Here is a 25639-nt window from a genome sequence, read left to right as displayed (position 1 = left end):
TTACTTGCATTGTGACCACCTTGATCCGGCGTACCTGCCTTCTCTTACATACGGGCTACGGAATGAATCCAATCTAGTAGGGTGTAGGAAGATACGGGGTCCGGGTTGGGCCCACTATTCAAGAGTCGCCTGCACTTGCCGTGACACTATCGTAAGCTTTTTTATTACAGAGTCCCTTAATATCGGTAACTTAATAATATAGTTTGTAGAGATAGACTTCTAGTTGCCCTTCGGGGTAAGTAGTGGCTCTAAGCAGTGTGGCTAATCGATAAAAAACGCAACTAGCGCAATCGATAACGCAATCGATACGATATCGAACGCAGTGCAGCGCGCAATCGATATCGATTGCACAAACCCCTCCAAACCCCTCCCTCATCGTCTCCCACAAACACCACCACCACCACCACCATGGATATCTCTACACTTTCAATTACTTCTTCAAGAACTCGATCAGCAGTTTGGGAGCATGCTCGACCTGCTCTTGACTGTGAACTTATTAAAGATGGTCGGTCTCTTATTTGGTACGGCAAGTATTGCCCTGATTACTCTGCAAGGAGCACAACAACGGCAAAAAACCACCTAAGGTCGAAGCACCCTGAGAACGCGATCGTACGAGTCGAGGCTGCAGCTGGTCTAGAAGTCGATAGACAGGAGCTTATACAAGCCATTGTGAAGTGTATTGTGCGGTATGATCTCCCCTTTCGCCTAGTCGAGTGGCCAGAATTCCATCGCATTCTCGAAATCGCAAATCTAACCCTTACAAAAGATAATGGCCTTGTTGTTTCACACCATTCTTCAGTCTCCAAGGCGATGAATCAACTGTACGACTAAGGATTTGACAATCTTCGGAAGCAACTTCAGTCGGCCGTGTCGAAAATCCATTTTGCAGCCGATATCTGGACTTCATCTAACCGACTTCTTTTCCTCGGCATCACTATTTAGTTCGTCAACTATGACCGAAAACTCATCTATGTATTGGCGGGACTGAAGCCGATCTTGTCATATAGAGGCCCCGATCAAACATCGGTTGTCGCTCCTCTCTTCGAGTCTCTTGGAATCAGCAAAAACCTCGGTTACTTTGTCGGTGATAATACGACGACGAACGACTCTTTTTGTCGAACCTTTAGTCAGTACTTCTAGAAAAGTTCAACTGAGTGGGAAGTAACACATCATCGACTTCGCTATTATGGTCATATTATCAATTTGACTGTGCATGTATTTTTGGCGATTAAGTCTGAGCCATACTTGATGTCGACAATTATATCTAAGCCTAACTTCGACGACCTCGACTCTAGCCAAGAGGAGGAACTTAAGGTTGAAGACGATATTGAAGAAGAGGATAGTCGGAAAGCGAAGTGGCGAGAACGGGGACCTTTTGGCAAATTGCACAATATTGCCATCCACATTCGAGGATCACCAACTCGAAGCCAAGCATTTCATAACCTAGCGGGCCGATTCCTCCCCCTCGATAACGAAACCAGATGGAACTCCTAGTATATGATGTTGAAAGTTGCTATGTCGGTCAAGTTAGTAGTTGATACTTACACAAAAGAGTGGGAGAACGACTTGGCTAAAGACTACCTAAGCTTTGAGGACTGGAAACTGCTCCAGCAGATTGAGGAGTTTTTGGAGGTTTTCGCTTCGGTAACCCTTATAACCCAGGGAAGAGATGGCACCCTTGATCGAGTTCTTTAGACGATGGACATTCTGGTTCAACATTTCGACAAGTCATTCAAACGGTATAACGGTTCAACCCTACAAGAATATATTGATTGGAGTTGGAAAGTCTTTGATAAATATTACTCGAAGACTTCTAATAGTTCGGCGTACGTAACCGCACTTATTCTACACCCTTCTTACCGGCTTCCCTATCTTCGATAGAACTGGAAAAAGAGCTGGCAAAAGCCGGCACTTGACGGGATCAAAAAACTTTAGAGCCAGTATAAGGCTATCGAAGTTGACTCCCCGAGAAGCCAGCCAAAGAGGCATATCCACAAAGAGCTTACCGTTTTCGACTCTCTCGTTCAAGAGACTGAGGTCGTTAATGCTCGGTTCAACGAAGATGAGTTTGATTTATTCTGCCGAGAGAAACCGATGGCGATCGAGACTACTGCATTGGACTGGTAGCTTCATGAAGAACGATGTTTGGCCTACCCAAGATTGTCTCGACTGGCAATTGATGTGTTGTCGATCCCTGCAATGAGCGATGAACCTGAACGTGTTTTCTCTGGAGCTCGAAGGACAATTTCTTGGGATCGAACTCGACTTGGTGTACAGATGATTGAGAAGACGCAGTGCTTAAAGAGTTGGTTGAAGCTTGGAATCGTTGATATTAGCGAAATTGATGAGGTTGAGGGGGGGTTGAGTGAGCTAGCTGACTAAGAATTTGCGATATCGCAATATTGCGATAAAATCAATGCGATATCGATCGCAAATTGCGCGATATCGTCTTATCGATTAGCCACACTGGCTCTAAGAATCTATAGGGTTTATACTGTCAGAGAAAAGGGGGTTCTGGAAGGTGCTAGGATCATGACGTTGCCACAGATGACCTGGCCACAGTCCTGACCACCTGGCTGCAAACCGGACCAGGCTGTCAGCCCACCAGGCCAGGGCGACCTCGCCACCAGGCCAGGGCAACCTTGCCACCAGGCCATGGCGTTGCCACACACGACCTCGCCACCTGGCCACCTAGCCGCAGTTCTGGCCACCTAGCCAGGCCAGGCCATCAGTCATAGGCAACAGGGCCGTCAACAGGCCCTACAGGTCTTCAACACTGGCTAACGCAGGCCAGATGACGAGTCAGAGAGAGCCGAGTTCCGTTCGACTGAGTCCATACCAGCTAGTATAATAAGGAGACCATTTTCCCACCTTTGTATCTAAACGGACAGAGAGAGAGAACACAATCAAGCAATTACAATCCCATTCCACAAGATCCAGTGTGCAGTGTTTCTAACAGACTCAATCGAACGGAACTCGGCTCTCTCTGACTCGCCATCTGGCCTACGTTAGCCAGTGTTGAAGGCCTGTAGGGTTTCCAGACAGCCGTTAGCCCTGTTGGCTAACTTGTTGGCTGACGGTGACGGTCGTTGGCCCTATTGGCTGACGGCCTAGCCCGGTTAGCTGACGGCCTGGCCCGACTTGCAGCCAGGTGGCCAGAACTGCAGCCAGGTCGTCTGTAGCAACTGTGACAGATCCATAATCCTGGTACCTTCCAGAACCCCCTTTTCTCTAACATAGTCGAGCTCCGCAGCTAAAGAGGTAGTTGAGCTCCACCAATAAGGAGGTATTCGAGCCCTTGGGCGAATGCGAGAGCCCCCGTTATCAGGTTCCCATTGATTCGGTCGACTTTGCTAGTAGTAAATCTCCGGTCTTCGTACTTATCCCAATGTATCGTGACGAAGACATTGTTGTTCTGCCACAGGATGGTTGGACGGTCAATTTCGTAGTTTCCGAGAACTCGGTGGCCAAGCTTGACGGGTTTTTTTGTGACAGGCACTACTAGCGTGGTCCAATTTTGCATGCTGTCGTTATGCTCTAGAATAGCTTCGAAGGCCTCGTTGGCGCTTATCAACGTTGTGTACTGGTCGATGCGTACAAACATGTCGACCCATAGCCCCTCAATCTTCCAGGATTTCCCGATCCCGCTCGGCGTGAGTTCTTCAAAATCTAGCCCATTTTGGAATAAGTGTGATACGGCGGATAGAGGTTTTTCGTTATTCTTGGCCGTCATGGTAACTCTTGCTAAATCTGTAATGACTTTGGTGACGATTGGTTCCGGAGGAGCAGCGCGTTGAGAGTTGGTAGCATTCATGTTAGCTACTAGGACAAGCGCAGATTGGTATTAATGGCGTATTCGAACAGCGGTGTAATCATAAAAAGTCGATGACCAGCAGGCAGATCAATCAGTCGAACACCGGCATGGTACAGTCTTTATACTTAACCGACCGATTAAACCATTCCCTACAAACCTCGGGCTGGGCGCCCAGCATGGTCGACCCTAAGGTTAATTGAGGCGGCACAAAATATGACTCTAAACAGAGTGAAATTTCTAGGCCATGGCCTGGCCGTGATGTAACATAACATTTAATAGCCAACTTAAGTCGCTTTCCCAGACAGAGTCGAAACGGCCCTACTTTTCAGGTGCACGATGCCATTTCCCGAGGTAGAAAAGCTCAGGCCTATTAAACTTCCACAAGCATATCAAGTACCGATTAACCGCGATAAGATATTCGATAAGTATTCCAATGCGGCACTTTTTTATCTTGAGTACTAAATACCAAATATTTCGCTTAAGTCATGGTATTGGAAAAGTATTCATGAAGAATAGAAACTGCACCAGTCAGGAAACTCGGCGCATTTTATCAAGAGTTGAATATACTCTTTGCGTTCAAGCTCGGACTTTGATGAGGCCGTGGCCCTGAGGACAGTCTCGGCCATTTTTGCGCCCGCGCTGGGAAATGCAAGAAAGCAGAAACATGAGAACTGGAAGCTGGTCGCGGCCGCCAACAACTGTTTCAACATGGGGTAAATCGTCAGCTAAAGAATCGGTTTTTTGTGGGGTCTTTTTTGTGGATGTCGGAACTTTTTGGACTGCCTATTCAGGACATGGGCTAGAAATATAAGGCCGAGACATCCTTACTAAAAGTGCTATGGAATTTGTTAAACGTTGCATCCTCCGACGGGTGTTACTTCAGGTCTCCACCAGCCTCGAGCTTGCCTTATTGTTTGCTTTCGCGGCTTGTTCAGCGCTGAGTCGGTAGGTTGGCTGGCTGCGTCACAGATTTCGTTGAATCTCTTCTCTGTCCAGTCAAAGATGTTATCATACTTAAATCCGTTGTTTCTGAACAAGCGCCGAAAAAGCCCGCGAAGGTAGGAGTAATTGGCTTTGTCGTCAAAACCCAATTCTCGGGCATAGTTGATGTACGTGGCGAATTCGCTAGGTAGGAAACCGGCGCAGAGCATTTCCCCCGACAGACTTATCTTCTTCGCTTGACCTGCTCGTCTCTCTCCTGGACCGTTGCAGCCTCCAGGCCCTGCGTCCGGCGAAAAAGAAAGGGGAAACACATGCGTTGGGCGGAAGCAGGATCATACCATGAGCTCAGCCATGGACGATTCATGACCTTTTGTTGCTCAGTTGAAATAGCATGCTCGGTCCTCGAGTGAGAGAGGAATGTCGTCCTTTGGCGCCCGATGCAGCCACGACACAGAGGTTCTCTTAGCTGGATTGCGTCAGTCAGGTCCTACGGCAACGAATGATCCATGTTATGATTAGTATAGTTCTTGTCTGTCTCTTTGGTCTGCCAGTAGGGATTACGGGCCGGGAGGAGTTTGCGGTCGCTTTGGGGCCAAGGGTGGACTCTGTCGCCCTTGATGATACCAACTGGTTGCGACACTAGGTTGACGGCATGGAAGCAACATGCTTAACAGCTGCGATAGAACATGGAACCTAGATATGGCTTCAGGTGGCCGCGACAAGGCGAACAAGAGTCTGAGTAATGGGTCGGCCTTAGGTTCGGTCGAGATGTAGGCGGCGGCAACAGAGTGGGTCGAAGCAGAAAACCGGGAAGGTCCCATTAGGCCCTTATTGCGGGCCTGGAGGAACATGAGGCACGGGAAAGAGCTGACGGCGTTAAGGACTTGATTTGGCCATGCTCTGGCTTTTTCCCCAATGCCTGGTAGTTTGGCTGTTAGTCGAAGGGCGGAGCGGCTTTTAATGTTTGATCCATGACAGTTAGACTGATGAGCGGGAAGATTTATCCTAGCCTAGGTATGCAACAAGAATCCTGATTTAATTTTGTGCTGCCGCCTCGGACCGCGACAACGGCACGGGCGGCGTGGGGGTCTCATGTTGGTTCGAGTTGCGCCTGTAGGATTCGATGGCCGGTCAGGGAGGGGCGGGTTTGAGATCCTTCAAAGAGGATGCCACCGTGCCCTGATAAGGTCCGAGGCCGTTTAGTGGCCTCTCCAGGATATATCCGAGAAGGAACAGGGGGTCATAGCGATGCCCGGAATAGGCAGTCAAACCGCATTACATCGGCCAGGCCCACACCCTTGCAAAATACGCCGCGGAGGATGAATCAAGACCCAACGCTTAATCTTAGAATGGTACCTTGCCGTTTCAGAAACCGACGTTTTTGATTCAGGTACCACCAACGGATTTATTTCCTGTGAGGCTGGCACGCCGGACACAGTGACCTGTCTGCCGGCGTTCAATGTCAAATTGAGCACTCAAAAGGCGGGCGCTGGATTTCTATCATGATTCTATTCTCTGATTGGCCAAGGTGATAGTTATTGCACCAATCCTGGATTTTTTGTAACCTTGACCTCGAAATGGAGGATCCCTAGACGAGTGTGCTAAACTAGATGGCCAAGCTGAGGCTCAGGGAATATTGATCCACCGGAACCACAGACGTTTCAGAAGGACACTAGTGGCCATTGACCTCCAGGTTGTTGCGTTGGGCCTAGGTCAGAATGTACTAGATAATGTCGCTTATGTACCTGCCCAATGTAGACTTACTTTGGTCAGGATGGTCGATGTGCTTCTTCGGAACGCGACCTACATACACAGTTCATCTGGCCGTATTTTTGCTTCTAGGTTGGCCTTTTGTTTTGCCCTCCTGGCCATAGCCAAGTGGTCCGAATCCTGATGCCCAACCGCCAAAGTGCGCTTCTTTTCAATCTTAGTCTCAGTCTCCCGTCATGTGAGACCAGAGATAACTCGATACCTGAGGGTACATAGACTGGAGCCAATATCAACCGCTCCCCATGTCGAAGGTCAATATAAATCCAACGCCGCCACCCATATCCTCCTTCTACATTAACTCCTCCAGCTAGAACCCCGTCGCCGTACCATTGCTCGACTTCTGCACACTCCAAATCTAAATCATCGGCCTCTGCCCTGTCCACGTAGGTACTTACCGCATATCACACAACGACTCATCATGTGAGTGCTCAGCGTTTTCCCATCGCCGATTGCATGCAGGCTTTTGCTCTAATAAGTTTCAACCCTCATAATTAGGTCTAATGCAAACGTCAGGAAGGCCCAGGAACAACCGCCAGCCCAGAAGAAAATGCTATGGCCATCCGATCGTCGCTTTTTTGATGAGATGTACCCTGCCGGAAAAAAACTCATCTTGATGGTTGAGCGGCACTATTACGACGATGAGGAGATATGGAAGCCCTTTTGCCATCCACTACAGTCCAAACCCCAGGTCCAGGAGCTCCCCTCCGGGCGCTTTCCCATAACTACCACTGTTATAGAACGGCTTGACGAGGACCGTGGTACCTTCCCCGTGCTGAAGATTGCTATCACTGGCGTTGAGGATCTGGCTGTCCTCCGGCTGTTTGATTACGATGCGATGTTCCAGTCTTATACCAAAGTAGCTATGAAAGAATGTGGAAGGGACGAGGGGGAACAGCATCCGGATCGGGGACCTGATGACGACCACATGTTCAAGGACACAGCCGAATCGCTGTTTCAGGGTATAGATACTACCTACGACGGCCTTAATTTAAGATTTGCAGACGAGAGCGGCAATCCTAAATTCTTCCCAAAGAGGTACGCCAGTGTATCATTAATTTCACCGAACGAGCCGCGCAAACAGTACCATGGCATCTTGATGCAATTCATCAAAGGAAACAAGCTCAAAATTATCACCGATGTATCTGTAAAAGCTAAAAAAATTATAGACGCCCAGGCTATGATTAAAAAAATCAACTGGGAAGCTGAAAGAATCATACCAAATCTCACAACGTCGGATATAATCATTTATAACGGGAAATCGGGCGAGCGACCCGTTTTCTGCGGCTTCTCTCACTACTGGCCGTCCAAACACGAGCTTGTTAACCAGTTCAAGACCGAGAAAGAGAAAGACACGGCCTACAAGAAACTGGTTTGCGCCTTCGATAACCAAGGTGCCATCGCCCAGGACCTCGAGACTTTGCCTTCTCCAGCAGAGTCACTGCCAGGCGAAGGCAGCATCGGTCAACAGAACATAAACACCAAAGTTTTTAATCTGAGTTCTCATTTTTTTGGAAGCTGTGGCAATAAAAAACAAGACGTTGGGTCTTCTCTTCGAGTCCGGAAAGATCAAAAAGAGTGGAGGTTTGTCCACGGTCTCAAGGGCGCTCAGTTACCCACAGGTTCCATGCACATCGGCATAAAAACTATACCTAATGACAAGCAGCTGTCGGCCATCTTCTTCCGACAAGACATACACGGTCCTTTACAAATGGCGGGGGACAAGTTCTTATGCTTGGAGTGGGAGGCTGGGGTTAATCTTCAGACCATTGTTTTTAAGTACTGCGTTCTTCTTGGTGGTAAGAGGGAAACCCCATAAAGACTCAGCTCCGTTGAAATTTCCGGACAAGAAGCAACAGAGCTGAAGCTTGGTGTAAGGGGCAAGGGTGAGACATGAGGGACAGATTCCTTGAGCTGGATAGCTTGAAAAAGTTGAGCTGGTTTGGAATTAACGAGACTAGAGGGCAAGGGAGAGAGAGAGTCCAACACTTTGCTTACAGCTGGAAGACGGGGCAATAAGAGTCAGAAATTCTATATGGGCGTAGGGGAGGTTCAGATTAACATAGTTAGGTGTAGCTCGGCTGGTCGAGCGTTACTTACCTTGTGCTAGTAGGTCGTGTTTTCTTGCATTTCATACTAGAGCGCTTAAAAGACCGCGTCTACCGACGCCTTGTCATTGACACTTAGCCTTATCTACATACGTGCGCTAGATACGATAATTAGGCCTAAGAATTATTGTACGCGATGAGTGCTTCTTTGAATGTAATAATTAGGTTGGTGAGATGTTTTCCTTTATATATAAGTCTTAATATAATTATACTAAGATACTCAGCTAAACCTTTTAAATAGATACTAACGGGCTGTTACAATCCCAGTCCCTAACACCTGATAGGGGTCAACGACGGAGCGTTGACGAGGACTGACAGCACTCAGGCGACGTGAGTGAGACTGCAAGGACGTAGGTCCAAGAGAACTGAGGTGGACGTAAGGGAGTGACGGAAGAAGGTAAGCGACCTTGGGTGGCAATAATCTCACAAAGGAGATTGCTCTAGCAGTGTATTAGACAATGAAGTAGATTATGAACAATGGATTGCCTACTTGGAGAACAAGAAGTCCTCCCTATCCTAAGTGTCTGTAGCGACTATACTTATCTAAGTTGAGCCAACCAATCAGAGTCCGTCCTTTAGTGCTCCCTGGGCTTCTGGGGTTCTTACCCAAGAGCTTACGGAGCCCACAGACCCCACAAGCCGATTGGTCCTGCTGCCTGGGCTCTCGGAGTCTCCCTGGACCCACCCAAGAGCCACTTTCCGCAGCTACCAGTAGTGTTACAATCTCGGCTCAAGTGTGCAGGAGGCGCCATAAGCAGGCTGGCGATCCATTCCACGTCCACGGTCCACGCGTCCACGCCGTGGAAATGGATGGTCCGTGCATCCATTTCCATCCATTCCACGGACCTGCCCGTTACATAATCCATCCATCCACGCGAGGGCTCCGTGGAGTGGATGCGTGGAAATGGAAGCAGGGGTGTGAAAGGGTAGGGGTGGTCCTGGTCTGGCCCCTCAATACCCCTGCAATTCAGGTGGAAACAAGCTTGGTCATGGTTGGCCGAGATCTCAGGTACCTATAATACGGTCATTTCCATATACAAATAAAGGTATCTTTAAACAGAATAGAACAGCCATGGGTCTTGGACATTTCGCGTCAAAGGTGTCGCGTCGAACGCGTCTAGACGAGTCCATTCTCGATGAGTACCGCGTAGAATGGCTAAGACGCCGGTTATCAGCTCTATGGCTCTCAAGTCGCCAGATCAGGAGAGTCGGAAGGACTCGTGGGACCTCTTCCCTTGGAAAGATTTTCCCGGATACACGCAATCTCAACGCTGCGCGTCCACATCATCATGGATATGGCAATTCGGCTACGATATTGAGAAGAGCGACGATGATACAAAACGGCGATGGGTTTGCAAGGTCTGTGTTGACAGTCGCAAGCCCAACCCTCATTCGACAGCCTCAAGCGGTACGCAGAACGCGGAGATCCATCTCTGGAATGACCACAAGGTCTATGACCCTTCCGGAAAGCGGAGACCGCCCAGCAAAGCAAAGGAGAAGACACCATCGAGGAATATAGCCGAGATGATGAAGCTGGATACTCATGATGTGCGAGAGCAGCAGATCGCAAACCAGATCATTGGCTGCTTTGATCGGCTAGTGTTCCAGCGTTTGGTTGTCTCATGGATCATCAACAGCAACTCTTCTTTCCGACAAACTGAAGATCCATACCTCCGTGCCGCTTTCGAGTATCTCAATCCACTCGTAAGGACAACCGAAGCGCATATTACGCACGATACAGTCCGCAGGCGGATTCTTCAGGTGTACGGGGAAAACAAGGCGGAGATCAAGCGAGTATTAGCGGCAGCCCCGGGGTCAATTCATATTGCATTCGATGGCTGGAGGTCCAATAATCGCCACGCTTTGTATGGAATCTGTTGCTATTTTCTCAACACCCTTGGCCAGCCGGGAAAACTCGTGCTCGGCCTTCCTGAGCTGGTCGACCGCCATTCTGGCGACAATATCGCCGCCCATGTTGTCGAGGTCCTTCGAAGCTACGACATAGCTCATAAGGTGGGATATTTCACACTCGACAACGCTAAGAATAACGATACGGCGATGGAAGAAATTGGGAAGGCGCTTGGTTTTGAGGGTAAAACTCGGCGATTACGCTGCTTTGGCCACATCCTCAATCTTGCCGTCAAAGCACTTCTCTTTGGCCATGATTCCGAGGCTTTCGAGGACGATATTCAAGGGAACGAGGCACCTGACGCGAAACTCCACGAGCTATGGAGACGAAAAGGACCGGTTGGGAAACTCCATAACCTCGTCTTCTGGATCCACCGTTCAGACACTCTGACCAGTCACCTTCGATTTCTTCAGCTTACCGCGTATAGCAAGTCTGATGATCCGGCGACTCGAGCGAAGAAACCTCTGGATGTTATCACCGATGTGGTCACCCGTTGGCTATCCACTCTTTATATGATTCGGCGTGCCCTTCTCTTAAAGGACTTCCTCCAGGATCTTTGGTACGAACAGAAAAGCGAGTGGGAGGGGCTGGTATTGAGGGGAAAGAAGTCAAACAGCGACGTGCCACTTTGCCTCAGGGACGAGAACAAACTTGGAGAGAAAGACTGGGCTATTATCTCCTTATTTAACGAGGTCCTGCAACACTTCGAGCACGTCCTGATTACTCTCGAAGGCGATGGTCAGCAGCGCAAGCGGAAAGAAGGATACATCGAAGCGTATGGGTGTCCATGGGATATCCTGCTTGGCTACGAATACCTCCTTGGTAAAATGGAGATATACAAGGCTACCGCTCATCGATATCCCGATCCTGAACTCTTCAAGGTTAATATTAACCTCTGTTGGAAGAAGCTTGACAGGTACTACTCGCGGCTTGACGAGACGCCGGTCTATTACGCCGCCATTACACTTCACCCGGCGTACCGTTGGGGATATTTCGAGGACGTCTGGGCGGATCGCCCGGACTGGATCCAGACTGCAAAATCCGTTGTAGAGGGACTATACCGGTCTCACTACAAGTGGCGAACTATCTCGCGGGATCGAGACCGCGGCGAGCCAGTCATGAAGAAGCGGCGCATATATCGGAATCCTTTTGATGAGTATCGTGAAGAATCCCGTCTTGCCCCGACTCTATTACAGCTACCTTCATCGACGACTCCCTTGTTACAAGCTGAGGACGTGGGCGGCGGTTCAGCTCATTCTGTTGGCGACGAATACAGCGATTGGTTCCGCGACGTCCATAAGTCTGACCAGAATGTCCTAGATCCTATTAGCTATTGGTATGAGAGGCGGGAAGAGTATCCACGTCTGTCGCAAATGGCTCTCGATGTGCTTTCTGTCCTTCCTATGTCTGCTGATGTCGAGAGACTGTTCTCAACATGCGGGCGAATGGTTCGAGACGAACGAGCTAGGCTGGACGCTAGTACGATCGGGATGACACAGACAGTGAGATCATGGCTTCGTGGGGGATATATCGAGAGTACAGAGAAGCTTCTTGAAGAAGCCAAGGCGCCAGGGACTGATCTGTTGGCTGAGTTGAGCTTTGCGGAAGCCCGGGAGGCAACAGGGGGGAGGATCACGTGTATCGTCCCTTTATAGCTAGCGTCCACGTATTTCCATTCCATGTCCATCCATTCCACGGGCCTACTCTTAGCGTCCATTTCCATCCATTCCATTTGAGGTGGACCCAAATGGACGTCCATCCATTCTACTAGAGGCTGCGTGGATGGAAATGGAATGGACCGCCAGCCTGGGAATGGCTGTTGGACACATTTCGAAGAGCGACAAGTACCAACCTGTGACAGAAGCCTGGCTCAAAGGAGAGAGCCATAAAAGACTTTACCCGGGCAAAGGTGGAAGCTTTAGGCCGTAAGAAGAAGAACTAAGGCTGGTTTTGACGGTGCTAGCGTTCTAAGCTGGCCTTGCAGCGTATTTCCCACGAAGTTTGCTAAATCCTGGTGGTGCATCCAAGGTCACTTTTAGCGTGTTTTCGATTGGTTGTTAGGTGACAAGGGAACTTGTAATAATTATTGATCCGGTAAAAAGGCACCACAACACAACAAAACAACAGTAGGATCAGGGCGAGCCGTAGGCTCGGAATGAGGGTGTAGAGATCGATTTTTTTTTTTTTTAGAAAAGAGCAGAGTTTTATCGTCAAACGCACAGGCCGCAGGGCGGCTTGCATCCCTGACCTGTACCCCTAACTAGTGTGTGTTGTTACCCCGGCTCATTATATCTTTAGAAAGCCAAAAACATGTTAACGTTACCATAACAAATTTCTATTTCTTTTGCAGAACTCCTCCATATGACGTTTATATCGGTATTTCCTGTTTCTAAAGTAGCCTGTCAACCTGGATGGCAATACACCTATCCCGTCATTTTTTTCGCCGAGACGAAAGGGAGCGTGAGAAGAGCTTTCTACCATTTCCGGAAATACAATATCGTTGTCCCAGGATCAAGCCGTCTATTAAAGTTCAAACTGTTGGATTTATATTCCAAGACGCTTCCATCTCAGGGCATGACACCTGCGGCCCAGCTTTAATAACAACGCGGACAAATCAAACCGGGACCCTGTATTTGCTTTGTTTGAACCAGCACTGAAAAATAAGAATGCGGCACGGGTAAGCTCCGTAGCCCACTTTAATTCTGGGCCCTTGAAAATCCGACCTTTCTTAGTCGTAGATGTGGGAAGAACTAGGAAAAAAAGGTCCTTATTTTTATATCAAATGAAAATAAAGTAAATCAAATATGAAGAATTCTATATTTGATTTATTTAAATGGTATATTAGCCGTATTTTATTTGCTAGTATTTGGATTGGTTCGATTCGCATTGAATTATTTGTATTGTTATGAACGCTGCATCCACCTGTCATCAGGCAATCCATGGCTCGTGCCATGCCAAGGACCGAGACGCTCAGTTACAACACAAGTCCTTCACCAAACCAACTTTGCTCCAACCAACAAAGTGCCACCCACCACCAACCTTGAAACTCTCACCCCCATCACCTCAACCTCTCAAGCCCCTCTGATGCAGCAACTCGTCGACCTGGCGGGTAATGTCGACCATGGGAAACGCCGTCTTGTTCCCGGCAACAGTCCCAGACACGACAGGGTCCGCGAACCAGTCGTTGACAATGTACAGCCTGTCGCCGATCTGGGTGGTCGAGACGACGAGCGCGCCGGGGGGCAGAGCCGCGACAGAATTCGGCACGACGCCTAAGTGCTCCGCGGCCGTCCAGCTCGCGTCCCCGTCGCCGCCTCGCGACCGCAGCACCGCAACCCCAGCCGCGTGCTCGGCCACGAGCATCACGCGCCCGCCAAACTTGGCCGGTAGGTGGATCGCGTCGCCGCCCGCGATGGATACGTTGGGAGCCACGGGGACCACCACGCCTGTTCCTGCCGTCGCGGCCGTCGCGTCGAAGCGTACCAGCTTGCCGGCACCGCTGTCGAGCGCGACGAGCGTGATGCCGTGCGCCACGATGCCCGAGAAGCCGCGCACCGTGTGGTCTACGGGCTCGGCGGGCGGGTACCATGCCGTGACGTGCGTGCCGCGGGCGTCGACGCGCAGGATAGACGACGGGAACGTGCCGCATACGTACGTGTTGCCGGCCGGGTCGTGCGCGACGTCGTTGAAGCCGCCGTAGGCGCCCTGCGTGGTCGCCGTCAAGTTGACGGTCCAAACCACGGCGCGCGTGCGCGGGTCGTACTTCTTGAGCAGATTGTCGCCGCCCACTACCGCGCCTGCCGTGTTGAACGCGTTGCCCTGCCCCACGATCGCCGACGCCAGCCCCGTACGCGCGTCCCAGCCGACCCCACCCATGTGGATGGCCGCGTCGAGCGAGTAGCCGGGGAAGCGCACGACGTCGAGTTTATCGCCGTACGGGTCGTAGATGCCGAAGCTCCCGTTGAACAGGATGCTGGATCTCTCTCGTCAGCAAGAAATCAGCATGAAACCTGACCAAAAGGCGTCATCTACCCAATGTAGACCTGGCACAGCTCGGAGTCCCAGTCCATGTTCTCCGGGTACAGCTGGTACGCGTCGATGCTGAAGTTGCCCCTTTCAAACGGCGGGCACCCCCCGGGGGGCGCCGCCACGACGGGAGGGTCTCCGAGTTTCCCTTCCGTCTCGTTGCGGAACGTGACTTCGGTGGCCGTTGTCAGGGGCAGAAACGCGCGGCCGGCTGCGCGGCTAACCGCGGCGGATAAATAGACCAGAGTGGGCAGATGCATCGTCGCGGGATTTTATGTCGTTGCCACCGCCGCCGCCGCCAAACTCGATCAAGCTGCCCGTTCGTGATGAAGAATATCGCCTGTCTGGGAGGTTTTACTTGGAATTGGGAAGGGCCAGAAACCATGTCGTCGAAGGGTGGGAATCCTTTTGAGACATTTATATGGCGCCGGGTGGCAGACGGCTGCACGTCGTCGTATTAGAGATGATCCCGGCCGTCTGGGTCGCCAAGAGGGCGGCACAGTCTAGACTGCCGAGATTTCCACCGCTACAATGTTGCGTGAGACTTCGCCTCCTCTAAAACCACAAACTGCGACACTACGCCTCACGCCTATTCTCCAGGTTGCAACTGTAAAACTAGCTAATATTCTGCGGCGGCGTCAAGGCGCAGCTGTTCAGCAACTAATTAACTGCAATGCCGTCAGATGTACAACGGCAACTCGGGTCTCTTCTGGACCTTTTCTATTTCTAAATGCGCCTCAGCGCCCAGCTCGTACGACTTGGGGCTAATATATTGATGCCCTGCCGCCTGTGTAACTGCCCTGCGTCGGGGCCTGTGGGGAATGTTTGACAGCCGGCAATATGAGCCGGAATATTGCTCGGCTTACCAATGGGATTCCTTGGCAGATGGCTTGGAAGACGTCTTGGCAGGAGGCTTGGTAGACGAGGCTCTTACGACTAGTCTTAAGCAGAAACCGTTTATAAACCAAATTTCCAACCAGCCAGCGCAACTACGTTCAGGGGTGGCTCGAGCAATTAGTTGAGGGAACGAGAGACATTCACAAAATCGCTATCACTCCGCGGGGCAGTCATCAATTGAGGGGCGCTGCGTTCCTTTTCATTTTTCATCCAAGTGCACCTCCAAGTGCAGAGGCGGCCGAACGGTTGAAAAAATTGGCCTAGGGGTATCGAAGCCTTGGTCTAGGAATATGACTTTGGTTCAGGCACACTACACTCAGTAGAAAGGAGACGTGAAAATAGGCACGGACAAAGGAGATTGGTAGTCTGGAAACGGAAAAGGGATGGTGGCAAAGAGGGAGAACGACTATTACATGCGACTAGCGACTATAAAGGTTCGATGAAGCCTAGAAAAGGAAAAGGGAGGGGGTGGGGGGGTGGGAGGGTGTGAGACATCGATTGCATTGGGCTATGACTGAAACGCGGGGGACAATTAAGTAGAATAAATTAGCCCACAACCCGATCGCTTGGGCTAGAGGATTGATGGTGGGAAGGCCTTCAACCATGAATCTCCATGGTGTTCTAATCAAAAGTAAGATGTATCATTGAGTGCCGAACAACGAGTCCAAGGAAGAAACGAAAGCGAGGCGCCAATATCTGTTGCAGTGAGAAGCTTGGGCGACGAGGGATGGCCTTGTTAATGGCTGAATAGAAGAGTGAACTTGCGTCGATGGAGAGAGAGCCTTTGATCAAGGTCTCTCATGAGACCTCCTTGATTCAGCTCCATATGTTGAGCAAGAGACACCTAAACACCGGTGCCCGACTCACTCGGGGCCTGTTGTTGCCAGACATGGTTTCCCACTGGCGGAATGAGTTAGGACGCATGTGGAAGGAGGGAAACGAGCGCAGACAGCTCCACTTGCGCCATCATGGCCCATCATTGCGATGAAATGGCAACGACGCCATCGTGAGCCCCCGCCCCGTTCGTTTCAATGAGTCGAGGATACTGGAAAACAAGCAATCGAGCGCTGAACAGTTTCTATGACACATACCTGAACAGGCGACTATACTAGTTTTGGGGAGTGGCAGAAAGATTACACTAGGTTGGCTAGCGGGAGGGATTCACACGGGGGTGCATCGCAACATCGTTGACGCCACCTACGTTGGACACCGACGAATGCGGTGCCAGATCGGAGGAGCAGCTGAAAGAGGGAGGAGGGTCTAGGCTGCCCCAGAGCCGCTTGCCGGGCGGGTATGGCGTGATGGAATGCACTAGCCGCCGTCCAGCTCCGACGGCAGCCCGGGCACAGCGATCAGGGCTAGCAGCCGTGGCCTAGACGAGCAGGAGCAAACAAAAGGCGAGCAGAAGCAGGAGCACGACATGGCGTCGTCGAAGACGTGAAGACGTTTCCAACGGGCAATGGAGCCGAGGCGCATGTAGCGCGGCACCAAGTGGGCACCTTTCCACTTCTAGTGGCTTGCACGAAAAGGGTAGGTCAGAAGAAGCAAGGGGCGACGGTTCTCGAACCAACTCTAAAGGGTGGGGAGAACTAAACAATTCAGGGCAACGGACCACACTGGTTTGCTGTAGCGTGCAGGACCCCCACCTACCCACCATCTTTACTCTCCTGGCTGCTTGCATCACGTAATGGTGCATGGCAGTCGGTCGCGTGTCGGGTGCCATCACGTCTTTGGGCATGGCGTGGCAGCCTGAAGGGAGGTATATGCGAATACACCAAAAATGCCGCACTGGGAATCAAACAATACGTCAGGCGCGTTTGCATGTGCGGACCGCTGAAGAAGGGCTGCCAGAGAAGAATGCTCAGAACCGCGCAAAAGGTGTGGTGAACGCAGACTAGACAAGAGCGGAAAGGGGGGACGGGGCCGTTATTAACCCTGCAGCTTAATCTTTGGAAGGCCCGGGCCGCGAGGTCGAGGCTGCGGAGGCCGCAGCCAGTTAGCCCAGGTACGGCTGGCGGGCATGGGGGGTACAGGCCAGCTGGTGCTCTGGAGATCTCAATCGAAACTATTTGTCGGGTAATCAGATAATTGTCGGGTGATCAGACAATTGTCGTGAGGTGAGGATAAGAAAGTGACGAGAGGGGCAACCTGGAAGGGCAATGGACGATCGATAAGAAATTAACATTAGGGGAATTTCCACACCGGGCCAATTATATCAGCGGATGCGCCGGCAATTGCCCCCTGGGGTTTTGTAGGCTAGCTCCCGCGGGGTAAGGCAAAAACTCCGAGCTAGCGCAAGGTAGTGCACTGTATTGCACGAGGTGCACTGTATTGCACGAGGGTCCTGGCCGCCAGGGGGACGGCATAACTTCTCCATGGGGGGCGCAATGGGCGCAGGATGGTTTGCTAGTTGTTGGTCAAGGGCTAGAATTGGGGGCAAGTGGCAATGCAGCCCAGGCAGCACCATAACGAAGCGCAGAGCCAACAGGAGCAAAGGGAGCAAAAAGGAGCAAAAATAACAGAGGAAAGTGGTCGGCTGAGCACAGCTATAGGCGGGCATCGGATCCTGCCAAGATTGCCGGGTGTCGAGGAACCTGGAGATGCGAGAGGGAGCAACCTGGAGATGCGAGAGGAAGCAACCTGGAGATGCGAAAGGAAGCAACCTGGAGATGCGAGAGGAAGCACCGACCAGTAATGCGGAGGCACGCGAGGCGGCCCGCACAACATCAGGCGCCCACTACCTTATTACCTACTTGCACAGTAGCTAAAGGTGGACGTCGTGTAGCGGGCCTAGCACAGATCGGGGAGGTCCATCTACCGAGGCGGGATGGCACCCCCTTATCTTGGCGGTCCAGTGCAACCACGTCCCACCCTCGGCTTATCGACTTCGGCACCCACTACGACCCTGGCCGCCCCGGGGCCACAGCATTGAACACCTGGAGTTGCGCCATAGCTCGACCACGACCAAAGCGGAAGCTGGCAGGATGGCGAGCCCGGCCACCTCGGCCAGGTCGGCCATCTTGCCCGCTTTAGGTCTGCAATTCCCCAGCAAGCACACGGCAGCACACGGTAGCCCACAGAACCGCAGGACCACAGAACCGCAGGACCACAGAACCGCAGGCCACAGAACCGCAGGACCACAGGACCACATGGCGGCCCACAGCAGTCGCGTGGGGTTGCTTGGCTATGCTGCTCCTGGGAGGTGACCTTGGGATTCTGGCAACCGTGGCGACCTCAACACCCCAAGCTGTCCACCAGCTCCGGCGCCAATTGCGTCCGCTCACGGTCTTCCCCCTGGCTCTGCCTCGAGCGAGGCGTGCTCGGCGGCGATGGTTCCGGTACAGGCAGCTGCCTCGGCCAGCTTCCCCTTTCACTCTGGTCGCCCTATGACGAAACATCGCGACAGCCAGCCAGCCAGCCAGCACCGCGCCGCGCGCACCACCGCGGCCGTCGACGTCGACGCGCGGGAGCCAAGCTACAGCCAAGGCGTTCCTGCGTGTATAAGTACGGTCTTGGTCCGCCAAGATGAGTGCCAAGTTCTTGGGTGCAGCATCGACACCTCCCTCTCCAGCCTTCCCACCCCTGACCGCAAAGCTTGTGTCGTCTTGACTCCCGCCCTCCCCTGCACGCCAAGGTCAACAACATGCCTTCCTTCGCGTCGTTCCTGGTCTCGGCGCTCCTCGCCGGCGCCGGCCTTGTCTCGGCCCTGCCCCCCAAGATTGGCACCACCGTCAACGAGCGCGGCAGCTTCGAGGTCAAGCAGGTCCGCAACCCACGCCACAAGCCCAGCGGCCCCGTCTCCGTCTACAAGACGTACCTCAAGTTCGGCGTGCCCATCCCCGACGAGCTGCGCGCCACCGTCTTCAACATCACCAACGGCCGCGTCGGGAAGCGCGCGTCGGGCAGCGCCAGCGCCACCCCCATCGACAGCTTCGACGACGCCTACATCACGCCCGTCTCCATCGGCACCCCGCCCCAGGTCCTCAACCTCGACTTCGACTCGGGCTCGTCGGATCTCTGGGTCTTCAGCACCCAGCTGCCCGCCAGCGAGGTCAACGGCCAGACCCTGTACAACGCCGGCGCCAGCACCTCGGCGTCGCTCAAGTCGGGCTACTCGTGGAGCATTTCCTACGGCGACGGCAGCTCGTCGAGCGGCAATGTCTACGCCGACAAGGTCGCCGTCGGCCCCCTGACCGTCACCAGCCAGGCCGTCGAGGCCGCCAAGACGGTGTCGTCCTCCTTCACCGCCGACCCGGATATCGACGGCCTTCTCGGCCTCGGCTTCGACAACATCAACACTGTCTCGCCGACCAAGCAGAAGACGTGGTTCACCAACGTCAAGCCCCAGCTGACCTCGCCGCTCTTCACGGCCGACCTCAAGCACCAGGCCCGTAAGCAGCCCCTGCCCCGGCCCCTGCCCCTGCCCCTGCCCTGCCCCTGCCCCTGCCCCTCTTCCCACCTTCTAGACAGGACAAACAACTAACCCACTCTTCCCAGCCGGCACCTACGAGTTCGGCAACATCGACACGAGCAAGTACACGGGCACCATCACGTACACCAGCGTCAGCACGACGCAGGGGTACTGGACGTTCACATCATCAGGGTACGCGGTCGGCACGGCAGCCTTTGTCTCGACGAGCATCAGCGGCATCGCCGACACGGGCACCACGCTGCTGTACCTGCCCACCACCATCGTGCGCGCCTACTACAACAAGGTCTCGGGCTCGTCCAACAGCAACACGTACGGCGGCTACATCTTCCCGTGCTCGGCCACGCTGCCGACGTTTACGTTCGGCGTCGGCTCCGCGCGCATCGTCATCCCGGCTGCGTATCTCAACTACGGCCAGGTGACCGATGGCAGCTCGACCTGCTTTGGTGGCCTGCAGTCGAGCTCGGGCATCGGGATCAACATCTTTGGCGATGTCGCGCTCAAGGCGGCCTTCGTTGTCTTCAATGGCGCGACGACCCCTACCCTAGGCTGGGCGGCCAAGCCGCTCTGAGTGGTTTTGATTAGGGGTGGTCTCGTGCGGGAGGGAGGAAACGACTGGGCGAGTTGGTGTGGAGGAGCGAGGAGGCCAGGGGGTGGTCGAGCATAGTCCCTCCGTTTCTATCTTTCTTTCTGTCTGTCCTTCTTTCTTGCATACATGCCGTTAATGTCGCCTATCATTGTCATGTGACGATTGACGTACCTAGTCTAAAGTAAAAAAATCTTATGGATTCATCAGCCTCAGCATTCCCGTTGTGAAGTTGACTGCTTTACGTAATAAAGGTGGGAGTTTGATTACCCATGTTCATCATTGTCTCGGACGTGCAGGTGTCACCCCGCGGTGCATGCAGGAACGACGGCAATCCCTGGAATTATTGTTTAGTCAAATGCCCGAACGACAGTGAAGTGACGTCGCAGCGGGTATAAGCACTCTGTTCCGGCTCCACCCACTCTAGGTCCTTCTTAACATATCCACCAGTCAGGCCGAGGCCGCCCGAGAAGATGTCCGACGACATGCTGGACGAGCTTCTGGCCAGCACGTCGCAGGACTGCGGCTCGTTAGATGGGCGAGAAGCTATAATTACGTGTTTTATTTTCCCACCATCACACCAAATTCAAGAAAAAGGAAACATCTTCACTAAACAAGAGCTAATTGGCGGAAACAGAACAGCATCCATCTTCGACAGGACGCATCCACAACCCGCAATCACACGACGACCCGCTCAACCTCGAGACGGGCCGCGCTGTACTACGACCTGCTCGAAGAGCTGACGCACGTCCGCATGTCCGTCGCATAAGCAAGCCGCCGTGGCCACGCGCACGCGCACTTTAGGCAACCTACTCTCGAGCGGCCGCGCTGAGTCCTGAGCCGCTTTTTTTACCTGTAGAGGCTGAGGGCCAGCTTGGAGTGATTTTTATTTGTCGTTATTATGTGTGTTTGATCGTGTGATTAATTAGGTGTGTTCACAGCATGCATCCATCTTCCTTTAGCAGCAACCTTGCGGGTTTACATGTCAAAGAGTGCCACCTCCCTTGGCCAGTTGGGGATGGAAACGAAGGAAGGAAAAAGGCGGGAGCGCCTAATTACTGGAACGATGGTATTCATTCGTTGTAAAGCTGTTTCATCATAAACCTTAGGGGTAGCTAAAACCGGCACAACGTGTCCAAGGAAACGATACTACTACTCCAAGGCCTCAGCACCCATGAGATAAAACGCAGATCACACGGTGAGTGCTGGATCGTTGAACTCTTTGGGCCTGAAATACTTCGAGTTGACCCACAGGAAGTAGGCGAGAAGCACCAGGGCCGTCAGGGGGAGAAACAGAATCAGATACCAAGACCAGCTTGGAAAGTTCCCGGTTGTACCGAGACCCGATAGTTGGGGCACGGCAAGCAACGTCTAAAGTTTGGCGTGCGCTCAGGATCAATTAGCAAGCGAAATGATAAGCGCACATTTGGTAAGTCGGTTGGTAGCTACCGCGACAAATGTCCCTGGCAGGAAGATCATGGTCAGGACCGCGATGGCCTTCATCTGCTTGCCGTCGCGCAGGGCGATGCTAGTGTCCATTCGCGAGAGCCGTGTATCTAGTCGCGAGAGATGTGCCGTTTCCTGAGGCCAGACGAAACGAATTATGCGTTAATCGGCAATCAGATGATTGTAGTTTAGTGGGCCTGGAGTTGAGAAGGTTTGCGTTGCTTTGTCTGTTGCAAGTAATTAGATAGTAGTGGAAGAAAGACACGCACCATCTGAAACCCTAGGGAAGCCCCTTGCAACACCATCTCGCACTTGTCCATCTTGATCTAGTACTCGTCCGCCATCATGCGTAGGAACACCTTGGCGTCGACGTCGTCCTGCTCGCCCTCGGGGATGGCAAAGTCGTGCTCGGACCATTTGATGAAGCCCTCCAGCTGCACCATCCACGCCGCCAAGCTATTCTTCAGCTGGCACACGTTCTTCAAGTAGAGCTGGATGAGACCCTCAGGGTCTTCCTGGGCATGGCGGCCGCTCGCGACAGGAGCCTGCTTTTCAGGTTTACCGTACAAGAACTTACTCTCGAACTCCTGGATCTTTCTCTCAACGTCATTGAACCGGCGGGGCGCTCAAGCTCGAGAAAGACCTTGATAATGGTGAACGGGGACGATATGGTGTCCGGAAAGTATCCCAATATCCGGCGATACTCGGACATGTCGTCTTGCGAGCAGCCGAGCACCATGGCGTATGTCTTGGATCCCTGTCTCTGGATTCTTACCGCCGACAACCGGCCCTCCCGGAACGTGGGTTACGACGAGCGCAGTGTAGTCTCGTAATAGCGTGTGTTGCACTCGGAGGATATAAACTGGGACAAACAAGAGGAGGTCAGGGGGCGGATGACCCAGTTGATTATATATGGAAACGAAGAAACCTTACCTCGTCATTTGATTTCCTGGTAAGTGGCCGGTATCCTCGTCATGACAGGGACGCCTCGGTCGAGGAGAATGGGCATGGCCCGGTGCAAAAGCAACTTCTCCTGTATATTACCGAAGATTGCTTCGCTGAATGGTAAGTATTCGAGGACGCTAGTATGGTTGTTTTCTTCGTAACCAAAACCTGGCCTTGTGGGAGCGCGTGGAACAAGTCTAGCTCGGCCCATTGTTGTGTGAGTTCTTGAGACTGTGCCATAGACTGTGCCATAGACTGTGCCATAGGTTCTTTCCTTGCACTGCTATTGCGTGACGTGGTCGTGTGAGCCTACATGGCTGCAGAGGCTTTCGACAGGCTATTACAGTGAAAGCAGCCTAATATGGTAGTAATTTAGCCTCTCTATTTGGTCACCTAAGTTGGTACCATTGAGATTGGTATTTATTACGTTGCTGAGCCAGTCTGCCCAGTCGGCGTCGTTGGCCCAATGAAGCCATTGAGGTCTCTAATGTCCGCCTAAATTAGTTATGGTTGTACGCATTCGAGAGCTACGTCTCTATTAGTGTTTACCTACCCCTGGAGATAGCGGGCCTACCACTGGAGGCTGGAGGTGGAGGGGTAAGGAGGAGCTAGCAGGGCACGGCGTCGGCCGTGGGCGGAAATTTGAAGACCCCTTTGACGCGAGCGTCAGATGCGGGCTGTCGCCAGAGAGAATCCATTGGGAATATGTCTTGAAATCTACAAGAACTATATTATCTTGGCACTGTGGTAGAGACCGAAGAGTTCGACTTCAAAGATTGCACGAAAGCATGAACGACGCGTACTTTTGAATGGACGCGTTGTTTGGGGTGGGCAGACGAACGACGGCTAACCAAACAATTCAAATCTCCACATAATTCCATGGGGTTATGTTGAGCTGGGGGGCAGCTAAGATGGTCAAACTGTGGGCCAATATAATTAGATGTCAGTTGAGTGTGGAAGCGCTGGAGAAGCCGAGGGATAGCCCCTAGAACTCTACCATGTGGGAACCCCATTTCACCCGAAAAAAGGCGGCTCTTTCCGGGCACACTCATTTCGAAGGTACGGCTGAGAATTTGAGCGGGTTTCAACATGCAAGAACTTTCTAAGAGGGTATTAGTGTGATGTCGTGCCACCACATCGCGTCATAGCAAGCCAGTTTAGCTTGCAAGATAGGCCACCGAATGAAGCGCGCCATGACGAAGGGGGTCGGCAATACTGTGGAGGATCAAGGGGGAGGGGGCGGGGCGGGATATTTTGCAATGTCCAATTTTCCCCCACTAGTTACGGGGCTTTCAACCACCATGGGTGACTAGGGAGACATGTTGATGTCAAGCTCATCATTCTATAAATAATAAGCTATTATACTCACTGGCGTTAAGTTAGTATTATAGGTCGAGTTTAGCTACTACTACTCGTGTTACTAACAGCTATATAGACGGCGAGGGTATTCGTAGACTCTCAAAGCTCCTTATTCTTGAAGAGGTCATACGGAGGATTAAGTACGACCTGGATATGGCCGACAACCCTCTACCGGCGGACTTCTTCGACCTTATTAGTGGGATATCTAGTGGAGGGTAAGTCTTGCCACTCGAAAGAAGTTTGTATCTATTGGGATTACTAGGTACCAGTACTGGAATCAATAGGGCGATAGCTGTGCGCCGAAGGCTGATGGTTCAAGTGATGGATCGTGGATGTCTGTCAAGAAGGAGAGGTTCGGTGAAGTGGCAGAAGGTGTCAGAAAGAAGGGGGTTCTAGCACGCAGTGCCAGAACACCAAGTGGTGTGGTCAACCAAGCTGAAAAAGTGCTTATGCGAGCTAAAAAAGAGCTCATGCAAGCTGAACTTTACGTAGTCAGTTCAGCTAGCAACGACTACTGTTTGCCACCATTCATAACTATAATAGAGGTTCTCTGACTGAGCCAAAGAGCACGGGAGGAGCAGAGATCTCAATGAAAATCACTTTGAACTCCATCTTTTCCACCGAATCCAGTGTGCAGTGCAGTGTGCAGTGCTTCTGACAGAAGGCCGCTATATATAGCCAGCCCATCAGCTTGGTTGTACCAAGCTGATGTGGGTCCACACCACCCGCTTGTACCAACCCAATCAGCGGTCGGGTTGATTCTAGTCGGGATTTCCTCCGGTTATATCTCCTTTGGATTATTAAAATGGTGAAAGTTTAAGATCACGTAACTATTTACTAGGTAACACTCCGCCTACCAAAAAGGTTTGTTTTATTCCCCAAATCTCCACAACTCGCCCATTTTTGACTGTGAGAGCCTTGTTCAGTGTCTGACTGGGCGTGCAGGTGATGGCTGCTTCTAGCCAATCCCAGGGAGAACAAACTCATCATCGCTGACCTGCCTGCATCGTTAGCACTGGAGCTGGCGTCCAGGCCAAGCCCGGCAGCCATGTACTGTCTGATAAGAGTGCTGCGTGATAGTTTCCTGCGGAGAGGCTGAGCATGCAGCCGGAGTAGAAGAGCAGTGAGAGGGGTCAGAATATATGCTGGTGTCCTTCCCCACCGTAATTAATTAGTTGGCTGGGGTGTGTGGGGTGGGGGCTGTTGGGATTTCGGCTTTGGCGGTGCTTCGGCACAGCCAACGAGGCTCTAGAGCCGTATCGAAGGATCACTCCCTTCGATGCATAGAGTAAAAGAGTAGGGGAGTGTAAAATAAAGCTCCTCCTCATTTCCCGGACTTCTGCTCTCCTGGGCGATCGCTTCCGCACTGTGTCCGCATCGCAACGCCGTAATGAGTGTCGACCTAGCCCAT

The 25639-nt window shown here is 52.2% G+C and overlaps 7 protein-coding genes across 7 annotated transcripts; 3 read left to right on the top strand and 4 right to left on the bottom strand.

Annotated features, from left to right (window-relative positions):
• The first annotated feature begins 268 nt into the window (after positions 1-268).
• Positions 269-1073, top strand: B0T26DRAFT_303865 (uncharacterized protein). The gene is made up of 2 exons (XM_060434277.1): positions 269-941; positions 1008-1073. The coding sequence occupies exon 1, from the start codon at positions 409-411 to the stop codon at positions 829-831; it is 423 nt and encodes a 140-aa protein (XP_060296586.1). The 5' UTR covers positions 269-408; the 3' UTR covers positions 832-941; positions 1008-1073.
• A 2180-nt stretch (positions 1074-3253) lies between these two features.
• On the bottom strand, positions 3254-3814 carry B0T26DRAFT_751814 (uncharacterized protein; the record flags this gene model as incomplete). The annotated part of the gene is made up of 1 exon (XM_060445434.1): positions 3254-3814. The coding sequence occupies one exon, from the start codon at positions 3812-3814 to the stop codon at positions 3254-3256; it is 561 nt and encodes a 186-aa protein (XP_060296585.1).
• Positions 3815-7109: 3295 nt separating this feature from the next.
• On the top strand, positions 7110-8946 carry B0T26DRAFT_802814 (uncharacterized protein; the record flags this gene model as incomplete). Its single annotated transcript, XM_060447069.1, has 6 exons — positions 7110-7382; positions 7422-7561; positions 7736-8009; positions 8190-8322; positions 8734-8760; positions 8873-8946. The coding sequence occupies 6 exons, from the start codon at positions 7110-7112 to the stop codon at positions 8944-8946; spliced, it is 921 nt and encodes a 306-aa protein (XP_060296584.1).
• Positions 8947-13627: 4681 nt separating this feature from the next.
• On the bottom strand, positions 13628-14682 carry B0T26DRAFT_623183 (uncharacterized protein; the record flags this gene model as incomplete). The annotated part of the gene is made up of 2 exons (XM_060436111.1): positions 13628-14513; positions 14573-14682. Coding segments are annotated over 2 exons (996 nt in total), but the record flags the coding sequence as incomplete, so codon positions are not given.
• A 2855-nt stretch (positions 14683-17537) lies between these two features.
• On the bottom strand, positions 17538-18096 carry B0T26DRAFT_710855 (uncharacterized protein). The gene has a single exon (XM_060442004.1). It carries the CDS (start codon positions 18021-18023, stop codon positions 17679-17681), a length of 345 nt encoding a protein of 114 aa, XP_060296582.1. The 5' UTR covers positions 18024-18096; the 3' UTR covers positions 17538-17678.
• A 1010-nt stretch (positions 18097-19106) lies between these two features.
• On the top strand, positions 19107-20463 carry B0T26DRAFT_646080 (microbial aspartic proteinase; the record flags this gene model as incomplete). The annotated part of the gene is made up of 2 exons (XM_060437782.1): positions 19107-19854; positions 19961-20463. 2 exons carry the CDS (start codon positions 19107-19109, stop codon positions 20461-20463), a joined length of 1251 nt encoding a protein of 416 aa, XP_060296581.1.
• Positions 20464-21669: 1206 nt separating this feature from the next.
• On the bottom strand, positions 21670-22017 carry B0T26DRAFT_751809 (uncharacterized protein; the record flags this gene model as incomplete). Its single annotated transcript, XM_060445433.1, has 2 exons — positions 21670-21849; positions 21928-22017. 2 exons carry the CDS (start codon positions 22015-22017, stop codon positions 21670-21672), a joined length of 270 nt encoding a protein of 89 aa, XP_060296580.1.
• Positions 22018-25639: the final 3622 nt, after the last annotated feature.

The sequence above is a fragment of the Lasiosphaeria miniovina genome, assembly GCF_030549165.1.
Source record: "Lasiosphaeria miniovina strain SMH2392-1A chromosome Unknown B0T26scaffold_4, whole genome shotgun sequence".
Lineage (NCBI taxonomy): Eukaryota > Fungi > Ascomycota > Sordariomycetes > Sordariales > Lasiosphaeriaceae > Lasiosphaeria > Lasiosphaeria miniovina.
Note: the sequence above shows the minus strand (reverse complement) of the source record. Positions and strands in the feature narration are given on the sequence as shown.

What these genes read in the sequence shown, in the direction of transcription:
- B0T26DRAFT_303865 (XM_060434277.1), top strand. Translation starts at nt 409, where the DNA reads ATGGATATCTCTACACTTTCAATTACTTCTTCAAGAACTCGATCAGCA.
- B0T26DRAFT_710855 (XM_060442004.1), bottom strand. Translation starts at nt 18,023, where the DNA reads ATGCCCGCCTATAGCTGTGCTCAGCCGACCACTTTCCTCTGTTATTTT.